The sequence below is a fragment of the Trichosurus vulpecula genome, chromosome 9 (genome assembly GCF_011100635.1).
Source record: "Trichosurus vulpecula isolate mTriVul1 chromosome 9, mTriVul1.pri, whole genome shotgun sequence".
NCBI lineage: Eukaryota > Metazoa > Chordata > Mammalia > Diprotodontia > Phalangeridae > Trichosurus > Trichosurus vulpecula.
The window spans coordinates 47,777,826-47,792,885 of NC_050581.1; the positions used below are offsets into that span (position 1 = coordinate 47,777,826).

Below are 15,060 nucleotides of genomic sequence, written 5' to 3' on the forward strand. Positions count from 1 at the left end.
CTGGTTGCTTAAAAACACTGCTTTGTTGTAGAAGAGAAATGTGAATTGTGACACTAATCTCTTCTCTTCCAGCCTCCAGCAGTATGGGTGCCAATCTGGAGTCCACTCTGCTATTCTCCCCAGCCTCCTTCCTCCCCCGCTCCATCATGGCCAACCTGACCATCCATGTCATGGGCCGTGCTGCCAACATTCTGGAGGTAAGGCCAGTATTTGTTTCACTTTTCATAATATCTCTCCTGGAGAGCAGGACAGACATCTAGAGAGGTCTCAGTGAGGAAGCATGGCATAGCAGAAAGAATACTAGATTTAAAGTTAGAGACCCTGAATTCAATTAATTAATCAACAAGTGTTTTCCAAGTGCCTACAATGTGCTAGGCACTATGCGAGGTGCTGAGGAGTACAAATACAAGGAATAAGATGATCCCTACTCGCAAGGAACTTACATCCTTTTTAAAAAAAAATTATTATTTATTTATTTTAAACATTCATTAAAACATTTTTTGAGTTCTGTATTCTTTCTCTCCGCTCTGTCCCTCTCCCCATTGAGAAGCCAAGCAATATCATACCAATTATACATGTGAAATCATGCAAAAATATTTCTTTATTAGCCATGTTACTAAAAAAGGTAAGAAAAAATGAGGTGAAAAAATCATATTTCAATCTGCTTTCAGAGTTCATCAGTTCTCTCTCTGTGGGTGGATAGCATTTTTCATCATGATGAGGTCTTTGGAATTGTCTTGGATCATCATATTAATCACTGTAGCTAAGTCACTGTTGCAATATTATTGTCACTATGCACAATGTTCTTCTGGTTCTGCTTGCTTTGCTTTGTATCATTTCATAAGTATTTCCAGGTTTCTCTGAAACCATCTTGCTCATCATTTCTTATAACACAATAGTGAAGGAACTTACATTCTTTTTTTTTTTGAGGGGGGAAGGCAGGGCAATTGGAGTTAAATGACTTGCCCAAGGTCACACAGCTAGTAAGTGTGTCAAGTGTCTGAGGCCGAATTTGAACTCAGGTCCTCCTGACTCCAGGGCCGGCACTCTACTCACTGTGCCACCTAGCTGTCCCTAGGAACTTACATTCTAGTGGGAGAGGGAGAGATAACAGGTAAATATAAAAATACATAAATATAATATATGAAATATCTAAACATATCTAAATATAAATCAATAACATAATATAAATAAATCAAATAAATGTAAATATAACAAAAGTTAATAAATACATATTTCTTTTATATCTATATATTGATATCTGCCCAATAGATATAGAAATCTGTATCTAGATAGACATAGATATATAGATATAGATATCTATGTAGACATAGGTATATCTACATAGATAACTACAGGTATCTAATGATCTATATTTAGATAGATAGAAACTACAAGAGGGAGAACACTAGTAATTGGGGAATCAGGAAAGGTTTCATTCAGGAGAGTGCCTGAACTTGATCTCAGATAAAAAGTGTGACTCTCTGAGGGAGAGGTAAGCAAGGAGTGCATTCCAGGCACCATGTCAAAGGCAGGGAGATAGGAGATGGAGGGTTGTGTATGAGGAACAGAGATAGAAAGGCCACTTTGGCTGATTGCAGAACATTAGGAGGGAGAGAAAGGCCAAATGTTAAACTCTCACCTCTGACACTAAACAAGTCATTTCCCCTTTGAGTGTGGCAGTTTCCTTTTCTGTAAAATGAAGAAATGATAACTTCCAAGGTCACTTTGATCCCATGAGCTTATGAGATCCAGATAGGTCATGGATGGTGTAGACTTGTACACCTAGTTCTGGTTCTAATGCTTCCTAGCTGTGCGTCCACTGGCAAATAAATCATTTGGCCTTTTTAAGACTCAGTTTCCTCATGTGTGGTATGGGATGCTTGTAGTGCCTTCCTCAGAGACTTGTGAGGGTCAAATGAGAGAATGTATACAGAAGTGCTTTTTTAAACCTTAAGGTGATATTTAAATATCAGCCATGAGTATTACCCTTAAAAATTACAAAATATTTTCCTCATCGTAAACCTGTGGGATAGGTAGTCTAAGTTATTACCATGTTACAGATGAGGATATTGAGGCTCAGTGTTTCATGACTTGTCTAGGAAGCTTTTGTCCCAAACCTTTCATTTAAAGCCTGTTGTGGTCTGGCTTCACCCTATCTTGTCAAATAGATTTTATCTTACTTCCTTATGGTCCTACAGACCAGCCAAACTGGACATTTTGTTGTTCCTGGTCATGTGACTTCCTTTCTTCGGTCACCATGCCTTTGCTCAGGCTCTCCAGCATATCTAGGGTAGAGGATAGAGTGCTAGCCTTGGAATTAGGAAGACTTGGGTTCAAATACCCACTCAGACATTCACTAGGTAGCTGTGTGGCAAAACGCATAACTTATATCTCTGTGCCTCAGTTTCCTCATCTGTCAAATGAGTGGATTGGATCTGATGACCTGTAAAGGTCCCTTCCAACTCTAAATCTATGATCCTGAGGATTCAGTCTCCTCACCTGTGTCTTTTAGACTCCTTAGCTTCTTTTAGGGTTCAGCTCAAGTTTTGTTTCTTATAGGAAGCCTATATTAATTTCTTCACTTGCTAATAACATTCATTTGCTCACTGAAATTAATTTGTATGGACTTTCTATTTATTATGGGCTCCTGCATGAAAGGACTCCTCTATCTATCTATCTATCTGTTCATTCATTTCTTTTTATTTTTTTATTTTTATTTTATTTTGTTCTTTTTATGCCTATGTGCCAGGGTCTAGCACAGTACCTGGCATATAAAAGGTGCTTAATAAATGCTTGTCAAATAAATACACATGTTTGGTAGCATCCATGCAATTATCCTAGGAGAAGATCTTGATTGATTCTATCCCCTGAAGCTGGTAGGTCTCCTTCCACATTGGACCCGGGATGCTCTCCAAATCTGTCCCCTTTCTCCAGACTCCTAAGGAAACCAGGAGGTGATGATTGCAGCTTTCCCATCAGCTTTCCAAGAGTGTTCCTATTCCAGTTCTGCAAAATCCTCATTGCCTGTTCTGAATGTGCTTCTTTTCTCAGCTTGGGCTCCGGTTAGAAAATGCCGAAAAGCTGGCTTACAGGCTGTTTGGTAGGCAGCCGGCGATGGCAGCATTCTGGGATAATGATGAGAAAAGTGAGACCAAGCCAGATACTGACATGGAATGGGAAGATGGATTCAATGAGAAGCCAGGATTGACTAGGGCAGGGTGCCCAGGTGGGGGGCACAGTAAGATGAAGGAGCTCCAGGAGAAGGTAAGGGAATTTATAGACTCACACCCATTTTTCTACCCACACACATACAGCTCTGGGACAAGTTTTTTAAAGTAATGATGCCATTTAGAAGTGACCAGAGTAGCCAGGGCCATTCAGACATCAGCCAGATAGTGTATTTTCTCTGACTTACAGAAAACAGATCTCTAGGGAGGATCTGTGCCTGCTTTTTTTTTATATGAACAATGCTTGGGATCATGCTCTGTCCCTAATCTTACTCTAAGGTTAATCTAGATTCCCTTTATCCTTACCCATTACATCTTTTCCCTTGTCCTCCATATCTAGACCTCTTCCCCTGGTGTAGTGTACTGAACGATGAGTAAGGAAGATCTAGGTTCAAATAGTCCCTTAGCTACTTCCTTGCTGTGTGACCCTGGTCAAGTCGCTTAACCTCTATGAGTCTCAGCTAACTCATCTGTAAAAGGAGGGAGTGGACTGGGTGGCTTCTAAGGTCCCTTGTAGCTCTTAAATCTATGATCTTTTGATCACCTGCCAACCCCAAACCTGTCATGGAACCCCATCTGAGCATCAAGCTTGGGAGAAAACAATGTGCAATTGTGGGTTTGGAATTGGAGGACCTGGTTTCAAATCCTGGTTCCTCTTCTATCTACTTGTATGTCCTCGAGTAAGTTATTCCAATCTCAGGGCCTTGGTTTGCCCTCATGAAATGAAGGGGTTGAGGAAGAGTTAGGATATAGTAGATAGCCAGCCCGCCTTGAAGTCAGGAATTTCTAGGTTCAAATCTTGCCTTTGGCACAGAGTGTCTGTGTGACGTGCCACTCTAAGCAACTCTCTGAGCCCGAGGAGGTCCTGACTTGCATTGGAAGAAGGGACTTCTTCACTGAGAGTTCCCTTACACCAACGAAGTCACAGGCATTGACCAAAAATAAAATAGAGAGGTTGAACTCAATGAATTCTAAGGTCCCTTCCAACTATAGATCTATGATCCTTTGACTCTATGAAAATAAAATGAAGTAAAATAAAGTAAGGGGGTTGGGCGAGATCTCTACGGTGCCTACCAGTTCTAACTTTTTGGACTCTTACTTGCACAGGTGACTCAGAGGTGGGGGAAGAGGAAGGACCTGCAGTGTGGTCTCAGTCTGAAAATCTTTGGGAATGAGCTTAGTTTTGTGGACTGTGGGGCAGTGAGAAGCCACATGAAGAAGTACTCCCTAAACCTGGCTGAACTGACTGTCAAGCTCCTCAAGGTATACACTGGGCAGAGCTGCCACTGGTCTTGGGAGCAGATTGTTGAGAGGAGGTGCTGTTAATCCTCTCCTTTTGGCTGCAGGGTCAGGAGGTACAGATTAACAGGAGGCTGAGCTTGGCAACCGAAGAGCTCTCCTTTCCAACTGTATCGGGCCTTCCTGTGCAATTAGCCTTGAATGCCTCAGCTGCCATCAACGTCCGGATTCGAGGGACCGTGGATTTCAAGCAGTTTTCGGATTTCTCCTTGGAGGGCTATATCAAACCAAGGTACCAAGAGCTCTCCAGAGTGTAGGTACTGAAGCCCCAATTCTCCAGGATATGTCCCTGGCATGGCTCCCACTTGCCACAGAGGAGAGGGAGCTAAATGGAATCATCCATGTGGGCCAGGGGACAACTTCAGAACAATAGAAACAACTCACATTTATGTAAGCCTTTACGGTTCTTACATCCCTTATAGCTTATTTCATTTGATCCATGTAACAACTCCAGGAGATAGATACCAATCAGTCAGCATTAAGCATCATGCCAAGCATTGGGCTGGGCACCAGGCAGATAAGTACAAAATGAATCAATCCCTATTCAGGAGGGGCTTACACGCTAAGACAACAAATAGTACGTATATAAATATATACATCATATATATAAAGTAAATTAAAACATATTCAGGGTAGTTTGAGAGGGAAGGCACTCTGTGCACATGGTCTAACCTCTTGTCTACCTCTTACTGCTCATTTTCTGCTCAGGTTAGGGCTGAACTCAGAACCTTCCCTGGCCCTGCTCCTCCTTTCCTGCCCCTGCCTCTCAGATGAAAATCTCAAAGCACCTTCTCCCTTTCTTCTTGTTAATGACAATAATGGTGTTCCTCCCTCCAGTGCCTATCTCTCTATCTCTATCCCCACCCTGCTCCCTCTCTCAGGCACACACACAAATAGGAAAGTGTAGAATGAAGAGAGGCAGAACGTCTTAGTTGGCAGAGCACTGGACACTGTATTGTCCACTATGTGGACAAATCCTACCTTGAACATTTACTTGATCTGCGACCATGGACAAATCACTTAGCTTTTCTGATTTCCATATTTAACTTATATAAGTTACAAATGGGTTGCAATAGGACTTACCATGCGGATGAAATCACAGATCCTTTGCATATTGATGTAAAACCAAGGATTCATTTTCCATATTTTGGGAACATAATACAAGTATCCTAGGACTCTGTTTACTTACAGGAGGCATCGTAGATAGAGAAAAGACCAAAACAGATGTCTGAGGATTGGGAGAGGGCATGACTCTGGGGCTGTAGTTATCCTGACACTAATAATAATAGCTAACATTTTTAGAGATTTACAAAGCACTTTACATAGGCTGTCTCATTTGATTTTCATAACCACCCTGTGAGGTAGTTGCTATTACTATCTTTATTTTTGCAAGTGAGGAAACTGAGGCTCAAGTGACTTACTCAGAGCCACATAGCTTGTAGGTGTCTGAGGCAAGATGTAAACTCAGGTCTTCCTGATTCCAAGCTATCATTCCATCCTCTGCTTTCTTCCTAGCTGCTTCTCCTAAGAAATCCCTACCCTACTTGGCTTGCCAATTACAGCTTGTCAATATATTTCACCTTAGTGCCTTAATACAGATCACAGCTCAAATGGGTGTGGCAGGCTTCCATGGGAAAGCAGGGGTGAAGTGGGTGACTGGCATTCGAAGTTCCACTAGCCTCGATGGAGGAATCACGGTGAAAAGGGGACAGGAGCTTAAGATGTTCCTGAATACGCCTGAGGAATCCATGGAACTGGTGAATTTCAGGTAGGTCTAAGGAACAAGGGACCATGTTTTACCAGATGTTTATGAAGGAGTAAGCCTTGACCTTAGTTCCATGTCCCATCTTCCCTTTGGACATGGTTTGTGTCTCAGGTCTTAACTGTCTCTTAGGCTTTTGCTTATGAGGTGGTGAGATCAGAGGTGGACATGATCTCAGATGCACCTAGTGACTTGGGTTAGTTGTTGGGTTAGTAATTAAGTTGGGTTAGTAGTTAAGTGGAAGAATCCAGGACTGGTTATGTCTTTCCCTTAGCTCTAAGCTGTATCTCACGACTGTGGATGGTATGATGAATATTGACCAATTAAACAGCCCTTCAGAGATGAGGTCCTGCACTGGAGAAGAAGGTAAGCAGCTAACCTCATCACTCTTCCATCTTGAGAAGGAAAATCCCATGAGGTTCATAAGTGAAGGAGCTGACTCCAGTCCCTGAAATGACTTTTCCTTGTTCAGGGTAATGTTATAGGGAGTATTACTGCAAGTTTAGGAAGCCCTGTATGTGTTTGTTCAGTTCCTGGGTTCCTAAAAGGATGGGTTTGGAAACTGTAAATATGATGCCACATATATGCTTGTTATAAGAACTGTACTATTATAAGGTTCAGAGTGACCCCAAATAGAGTGTTATTCAAAACAGAAATGACAAATCTCGAGAAGAATAATGCCAATCTCCAGATTTTCCAGTCTTCTATATAAACCCGGGTGTTTAAACTCCATCATTCCTTTCAAAGAAGCAAGGCTTCATTCCCTTAAGACTATGTTTAAGATGATGGAGCACCTTTTCTTGGAAATAGAACCCTAGAGGGGTGGGGGAGGCGAGGGAGTGTGTGTGCATGTGTCTGTTTAGGACTTTGCCCATCTTTCCAGCATTCCAGGATCTGCAGTAAGACAAGGATGTAGTTATGGGTTATCTCACCTATCTTACCCAACAGGGTAATATTAGTATCTCTGCATTGTCTCTCTTTCTTGTTTCTCCCCAGCATCTCACATTTGGGGCTGGCAGATGTGTTCCGAAGTGTCTTACCCAGCTCAGGGCCAGCCTTTCTCTCTTGCCGTGCCAATAGCTGCAGCAGTGACATTAAAGAAGCACGACAAGGGACTGCAGCAGTACCTGTTAGAAGCTGCCTATGCTTATATTCCTCAGGTAGGGCAGAACAGGATTCTACCCCACCCCCCTGCACCACCATCATGAATCTCTCAGTGCCACCTCAGTCTGGTTGGGTCTCAGCTACCACAGCATGGCCAGTGCCATTTATTCCCACAAACCAACCTGTGTCTCACATATGACTCAACCTGGCCTCCCAGATGGGCCACTTGGCTGAGTGAAAACTGCTGAAGATAGCAGGGTATAGCAGGAAGAACACAGGGATAGGAATTAGGCTACGAGGCTTCTGATCCCAGCTCTGGCCCTAACTTGCAGTGTGTCCTTGGGTAAGTTTTTTTTTAACCTCTCTGGGCCTCAGTGTCCTCTGTCAAATGAGAGAGTTAGACTAGATAATCCCTAAGGGGCTTTTCAACTCTCATATTCTGTGGTTTTCTGATTAAAAAACTTCTAAGGTTCTTTCCAGATCTAACATTCTGAAGATCAATGATGAGGTGATCTCCAAGGTACTTTCCAGTCTTAATACTCTACAGCAGAATTCTGTATAAATTTCATTTGTAACCACTAAATACCCAAGCTTTTTTTAGTTAATGGCATGGCTTTTTCAAAAATGTCTCAGATTTTAGGGGAAACTCAGATGAAACTCCGTAAGATTCTCAGTTGAGTTCTTTGGAGGGGAGATCAAAAGAGGTGGAGGGTGGGGTGGGGATTGAGAGCCCTGAGACCTAAAAGGGAAGGTCATCTTTGGCAGGGGGTTATAAAATCTTCTCCTTGGAAGGAATTTCCAAGGGGTGAGGGAGCCTTCTGTATTTCCAGAAGGAGAGTTGGATCCCTGAAGAAGCCACCATCCATTTCTTTATGGGCACACCAAAGTCAGAATGGCCCAGGGATGTGGGTGTGGATCTCAGCTTCAGTGTGCCTCAGAAGAAGCTCCGAATCAAGCTACTTCATCCCAAGAAAAAAATCAAAGTGGATGGTATGTATACAAAAGAATGAGATGGTGGAATGGCTTGCTAGTGTGCCCTAGGCTAGTAGCCAAATTTTTTTTTTGGTGGTTCCTTAGGGTGCATAATTTTTCACAGAACCTTAAACCTGGTAAGGACCTTAAAGGTCATCTCCATCAATAAGCATTTGTTAAGCACACATTGTTGTGAGGCTCTTCTAAGCATCAGAAAAACAAAGGCAACACATGGTGATAGGGAGCCATCTAACCTAACTTCCCTCCAAATGCAGGGATACTTACTGTAAGATCGCTGGCCTAAAATCACCATTTAAAGAAATCCAGTGACTAAGAGACACTTGATGACATGGTGATGTTCCACCCTGACCCCAGTCTTCTCTCCTACAAGCTAAATATCCCTACTTCATTCAACCATTCTTTTTATGCCTTTACTTCCAGATCTTTCACCATCCTAACTGTCCTCCTCCTTTGGACCCACTGTAGTTTGTCAATTTCCCTCTGAAATGTGGCACCATATACTGGCCACAGTAAATTCTTCGTGTGCCATCTGATTGGCACAAAGTACAACAAGGTTATCCCTTTCCCTGACCTGGATCCTATGTGGGTCCAAGTGCCTGGCACTAGTTTGCCTTTCTTGGTATTCCTAGCACTTAGCATAGGTGCCTGGCATGTAGTGAGCTTAATAAATGTTTACATATTGAATAATATTAATGCAGTCCACAATTACATTAATTTTTTTAAAGTTGTAGTTTCATACTGTTGACTCACGTGGTCAGATAAAACCCCTAAAACACACATTTTTGTGCTGCCTTTCCCAACATTGCCTCTGGCTTTAATACAGCTTGAATCGAAGAGCTTAGAGGTCTCAGACCACCCAGTTATAGGCTCGGCTGAAGTTGTGGAAGGGAAATTGGTGTAGGGCCTGGCTAAATATTCATAGGCCCAGTGCCTAGATTATTTCACTGCATGGCTGGGTCTCACATTCAGACATAAAAGCTTGAATCTGAAAGTACAAAATGAAAGTTTTACTCTTTTTGGCCCCACTTTCCTTCATCAGCTCTTTTGACGGAAACTCATCCACATGTTCTTTCCTAATAGGAAAAATCGATTCTCTCCAGAGTACCCGCTTTGGCCACCTGGAAATAATCTTGGATGACAAGGATGTCTATTATATCAAGGTTTGTCCGTGGACCCCCAAACTCAATTCAGTTACATTCAGTAGATTTTACAAAAAAAAAGTTTTACATATACATTTAATTGTTAGACTTGTGACAAAGCAACATGAAGAGACTTGTTAAGAGACTAGCATATGCGATATCCTAGAGATGGATAAATTGTAGTCCTTGCCTTCAAGGAGTTTATAGTTTAGGAGATAAGAGAGCTACACAAATAACTAAAAATTAGAATGTGATAAGTGAGTGGTGTGGGAAGAGTGGACATGGAGTCTATTAGAATTGAAAGGAGGGCAGGATTATGTCTATCTGGGGATGGAATTGGGAGGGCTAGGGAGAGCTCAGAGAAGGCTTTATGGAGGATGGAGCATTTGTGCTTGGCCCTGAAGCATGGGTAGGAATTCAGAAAGCAGAGAAGAGACAGTGAAATTCCACGATAGCAAATGGCATGATGAACATTTGAGGTATGGTGAGGAGTCCAGTGGCTTGCGGCATGAACATAGAGTCTGTGAAGGGAGTAGCAGTAGTAGTAGTAATGATAATGATAATTTGTTGTTGAGTTGTTTTCAATTGTGTCTGACTCTTTCTTGGCAAAGATGTTAGAGTGGTTTGCCATTTCCTTCTCCAGCTCATCTTACAGAACAGGGAACTGAGGCCAACAGGATTAAGTGACTTGCCCAGGGTCACGCAGCTAGTAAGTGTGTGAGGCCAGTTTTGAACTTAGATCTTCCTGACTCCAGGCCTGGCCCTCTAACCACTGTGCCACCCACCTGCCCAATAATGATAATACTTAACATTTATGTCCTTTGATTTTCACAACAATGCTGTGAGATAGATGCTATCATCATCCCCATTTTACAGATTAAGAAACTGAGGCTGAGAGAGATTAAACAACTCTCCTTGAGTCATGCCGCTAGTAAATGTCTGAGGCCATATTTGAATTCGGGTCTTTCTGGTTCCAATTCAGTGATCTTACCCATGGAGCCAGCTGATAGAAAAAAAATTGAATGATGTCAGATTTTGGACAGCCTTAAAGGACAGATTTGGGAGTTTGGGTTTTATTCCTAGAATCATAGCTCTAGAGCTGAAAGGGAGGTCAGAAGCCATGTAGTCCAACTTCTTCATTTTACAAATGAAAAGGTAAGTGAATTGTCCAAGATCAGACAGACAGTGAGTGTCAGAAGTAGGCAACGGGAGCCATTGAAGGGTATAGGGCAGAGCAGTGATGTAATCATGGTTCTGGCTACATGAGAAGAATAGATTGGAGCAGGGGGAGATGGAAGGAATGTAATCCATTTAGGAAGGTATTATAATAGTGCAAGTGTGAGAACGTGAACTAGTCTGGTAATGGCAGGAATGTAGAGGAGAGGACAGATAGAAGGCATGTTTTGGAGGTTGAATCAGATGGGCCAAGTGCTGCAGGAGATAGATAACACTCCCATCCCCTCTATCTCCAGATTATTTGCATAATGCTTACTATCTTGTGTTTTTCTCTCCTACGGGGACCTTTAGGTGCTTATTAGTACAGATATTTACTGGGCTCAGCAATATCTGGCTCAGGGGTCTGGGTTCACGCAGTAATTTTTGGAAAACACATCTGCCACATTGCCTTCTCTACTCCTTTGGGAGTGGAGGTGATCAGATGTCTAAGGAATGATTGAATGAATGTATGAAAAAGCATTTATTTATTATCTTCATATTTATTAATATTTATTGTTTATATATTTATTACATATTTATCCTATATTATATAAAATATTTATTAATAATTTATTTATATATTTATTAATTATGAAAAAGCATTTATTAAGTGCTTTCTGTGTCCTTAGCACTGTGCTAAATGCTGGGGATAAAAATATAAAAATGAATAGTCCCTGCCCTTAGGGAGACTGCATTCTAATAGAGGAAGACAAGTATACAGGGAAATGGTGACTAGGGAAGCTTTTGATTTGGAAAATTTCAGGGACGGCAAATAGAGCCGTAGGGAAGTAGATCTTCATGCTCTTTCCAGGAATAATGACAAAGCTGACTTGATTATGGCTCCAGAGCTGGAAACGGAAGGGAGAGGTGGACAGGACTGGCATGAAGATACCGAGGGACACAAGCAAAGCATAGCTACAGCTGGACTTAGATATAATGGGAATAGGAGGATAAGCATTTATATGGTGCCTACTATGTGCTAATCACTGTACTGAGCCCTTTGCAAATATTCTCTCATTTGAGCCTCACAATAACACTGTGAGGTAGGTACTCACAACTGTTTTATAGTTGAAGAAAGTGAGGCAGACAGAGGTTAAGTGACTTGCCCGAGGTCACAGTCAGGCTGGATTTGAACTTAGGTCTTCCTGACTTCAGGCTCAGATCTCTATCCACTTGCCACCTACCTGTTTCTGGGTGATTGAGGCAACCATCAGTTAGGAAAGGGGACCCCATGCCAGAAGTTCTAGGGACAAAAGGGGTGAATAATGATTTCTGATCTAGGCAGGAAGATGGCTGGAGAGAGAAGAAGCTTTGTCTCGAAGCCACAATAACCTCCAACTTAATGAATTGGGGGATCTGCCTAACAATTAGACCCTAATTAATTGATCATCTTTGTTAATTCTGGACTTGTGAATGTTTGAACTAGAGATATCATCTGACCCAAGCCCCTGATTTTATAAATGAGGAAACTGAGACCCAGAGAAATCAAACAAGTTAATGATGGGATTGGGATGAAAATTGAGGTCTCTTGTCTTTCAATCCAATGCTCTTTCCACAACAGAACACTGTTATTTTTTAGAAATCACAAGATTATTGGAGTTCTACTTGGTGGGTCCATTTGTATCTGTCTAGGGCCAATGGCCATCCCCCTCAGCTGCCCCTACTGCCTCCTGTTGCCCTGTGTATCTCTGAACTCAATCACGTGATCATCTCTGAGAAAATTCTCCCAGATAATCTCTTAAAAGCCAAGCAGGAAAGGCACTAGAACATAGAAGAGTTAATTAGATCCCCCTCAACCCCCGCTATTTCATTTCTACTAGATTTAATAGTCCAACTTTAAAAAAAGGGATGAGGGCCATGAACACAGGTGCTTTATTTCAGGGGCTGAGTGATGTGCAGACCTCCAGGGGGGAACAGAGATACGAGACTCAGCTGGAGGCAAAGCTGATCAGACGAGGCAGCCCTGTCATTCTCATGGGCAACATCACCAAACAAGCGGGCAGGAAGATGGCATTCTCTGTGTCCCTGGTGAATGTGCTGAAGGACAAAGCCTTCTTGTCGGGTAAGGAGGAAGGAACAAACCAACAACAGCCTCTGTCCCTGTGGCCCTCTTACATTGTAAATTCCTTCCCATTCTTTCTTCTTCTTTCTCCTCCCATTTACCCCTCCCCTCCGCCCCCAAGCCTTATAGAAGCACAAAACGTTTTGGGGTAAAAGGGACCTTAGAGATCATATAGTCTAATTTCCTCACTTGATGGAGGAGAAAATGGAAACTCAGAGGGATGGAGTTATTTGTTCAAGGTCATGCAGCTAATTGGTGACAGAGCTTGGAATAAGAACCCAGGTGTCCTAACTCCCAGTGACTGCCACCATCACCCTTAATGTTCACTGAGAGCAAAGCCAGGCCATCGAGTTCATTCCTCCCCCACCAACCCCCAGGTCTCAAATCCTGTCCTTTCTCTAGGCCTCTGACTGGCCCCAGATCTGTCTTCCATCTCTCTTCCCCCTACCTTTTCTTAAATCCATTTGGAGATCATTCCCTTGGCTACTGTTTCACTTCTGGGTCTGGCATCCTACTGATTGACTCTGCTTCCTCCAGTCACCTGGTGGGCCTTTTTTTTCTGCAGCAATCCTGGAGAAGAAGGCAGAGGATGGGCTCCAGCTGTATGCACTGGAAGGAGAGGTCTACCTGCCGGATATCCTGGGTTTCCATGCCATTGGCCTGTTACAGCAAAGAGGGAGCCTCTGGACCAATGCCCTAAGGATAAAATATGGGCTCCTAGGTATTGCACCATTTTGTGAGTGTCACATTTCCAGGGAATGTTGGACTGGAGCCTTGGACCTGTCTACTACAGTTGAGCATCATATCCATTCAGGAAGCTAACATCCTTTGAACTCCTTATTGAGAAATAGATCATAAATTTAGATCTGAAGGGGACTTTAGAAGTCATTGAGTTCAACTCTTTCATTTTACAGACGAGGAAACTGAGGTACAGAGAAATTACATGACTTGCTCAAAGTTACATAGTTAGCTAATAAGTATCTGAGGCAGAATTTGGACTCAAGCTTTCCTGACTCCAAGACCAGTACTCTGTCCTCTACTCTCTGTTGCCTCAATGAAAGGGGCCTTCTATATTTCTTTCTGAAAATTGGCTGATAACATAGTCTTGTCTCTGATAGATCTCTCATTTCCTCTTTGCTGCCAGTAACTAAGAGGAAAATAAGGATGGTAGTCCTCTATCAAAGATGCTATCCTTTAGGTTTTGGCCTTGAATAGCAGGAAGGCAGAAGAATTTTGAAAGAAAGTAGAGATGTGAACTCAGAGATGTAGTTTCTACCTTGAAATTAGTTGAAACCCAGACAAGATAGAGAGATGCACAAACCCTAGGCTTGGAGTAAGAAAAACTTGGATTCGAGGTCTGATTCTATTATTTTGTGACCTCAGGCAATATGCCTTGAAAAGTAAAAGTCATTTCCATCCCATAATTAGGTGGAAATGTCACCTCTACCCCATGTTTAGGAAGACTTTAATGGAGGTGTTACAGGATCATAGGTTTAGAGCTGGAGAAGACCTTAGAGGACATCTAGTCCAATGCTCTCACTTTGCAGATGAGGAAACTGGGGCCCCAGAGAAGTGATGTGATTTGCCCCAAGTCACCTAGGTTCTAAGTGGCAGAACCAGGGTTTGATCTCATCTTCTCTGATTCCAAATCCAGCACTCTCTCCACCTTACCATGTCATGACCCTCTCTTGAGACTCATTAAATGTGAAAGAAGGGACAATTTGCTGGGGCTGTGGGCATCCTGTGCTCTCCTATCCCAGGAGCTGGGCTGTGTGTTTGCCTGGTAGGAGAAGGGCAGGTCTTTCTGTGTTGAACGGCATAGGAGAGGCCAAGCACCTCCAGCAGGAATGCAATGCCGGCCAGAAGCTCAAAGTGGAGAACCGTCCGGAGGTGTACAAGCTGGACCTTGGGCATGAGTTTCATTGCACTCAGGTGCCCACGTATAACCACAAGGTAGGTGGCTGAGTAGGATAGATGTCTGCATTAAGCCCCATTCTGCCTTTGCTGTAGCCCTGGGGATAGGATTGTAAAGGGGGTTCTATATTGATCTGTTTTCCCAGTTTACAGTGGCAACAATTATTGCCACGATCATATATCATGGAAGGAAGCTGTAACTTCCTTTGTAACTTGCTTTTGAGGGAAGCCAAATGAATCCAATGTTTAAGGCCAGACTTCTTTAAAACAGTAATCCACACAACAGTTTTCTGTGCCCCTTGACGTTCATTCATTCACTCATTCCAGAAGCATTTATTAAGT

At 42.6% G+C, this 15,060-nt stretch overlaps 1 protein-coding gene across 1 annotated transcript in view; it reads left to right on the plus strand.

The window, feature by feature from the left end:
- Positions 1 to 15,060, plus strand: part of LOC118832099 — a 171,918-nt gene that overhangs the window by 48,197 nt on the left and 108,661 nt on the right. Inside the window, exons 14-25 of the mRNA XM_036739540.1 lie at positions 73 to 197; positions 3,055 to 3,267; positions 4,338 to 4,493; positions 4,577 to 4,761; positions 6,115 to 6,297; positions 6,566 to 6,657; positions 7,288 to 7,451; positions 8,226 to 8,385; positions 9,469 to 9,548; positions 12,624 to 12,804; positions 13,370 to 13,525; positions 14,627 to 14,757. Of these exons, the coding sequence (XP_036595435.1) occupies positions 73 to 197; positions 3,055 to 3,267; positions 4,338 to 4,493; positions 4,577 to 4,761; positions 6,115 to 6,297; positions 6,566 to 6,657; positions 7,288 to 7,451; positions 8,226 to 8,385; positions 9,469 to 9,548; positions 12,624 to 12,804; positions 13,370 to 13,525; positions 14,627 to 14,757 (1,826 nt within the window). The remainder of the gene's footprint in view (positions 1 to 72; positions 198 to 3,054; positions 3,268 to 4,337; positions 4,494 to 4,576; positions 4,762 to 6,114; positions 6,298 to 6,565; positions 6,658 to 7,287; positions 7,452 to 8,225; positions 8,386 to 9,468; positions 9,549 to 12,623; positions 12,805 to 13,369; positions 13,526 to 14,626; positions 14,758 to 15,060) is intronic.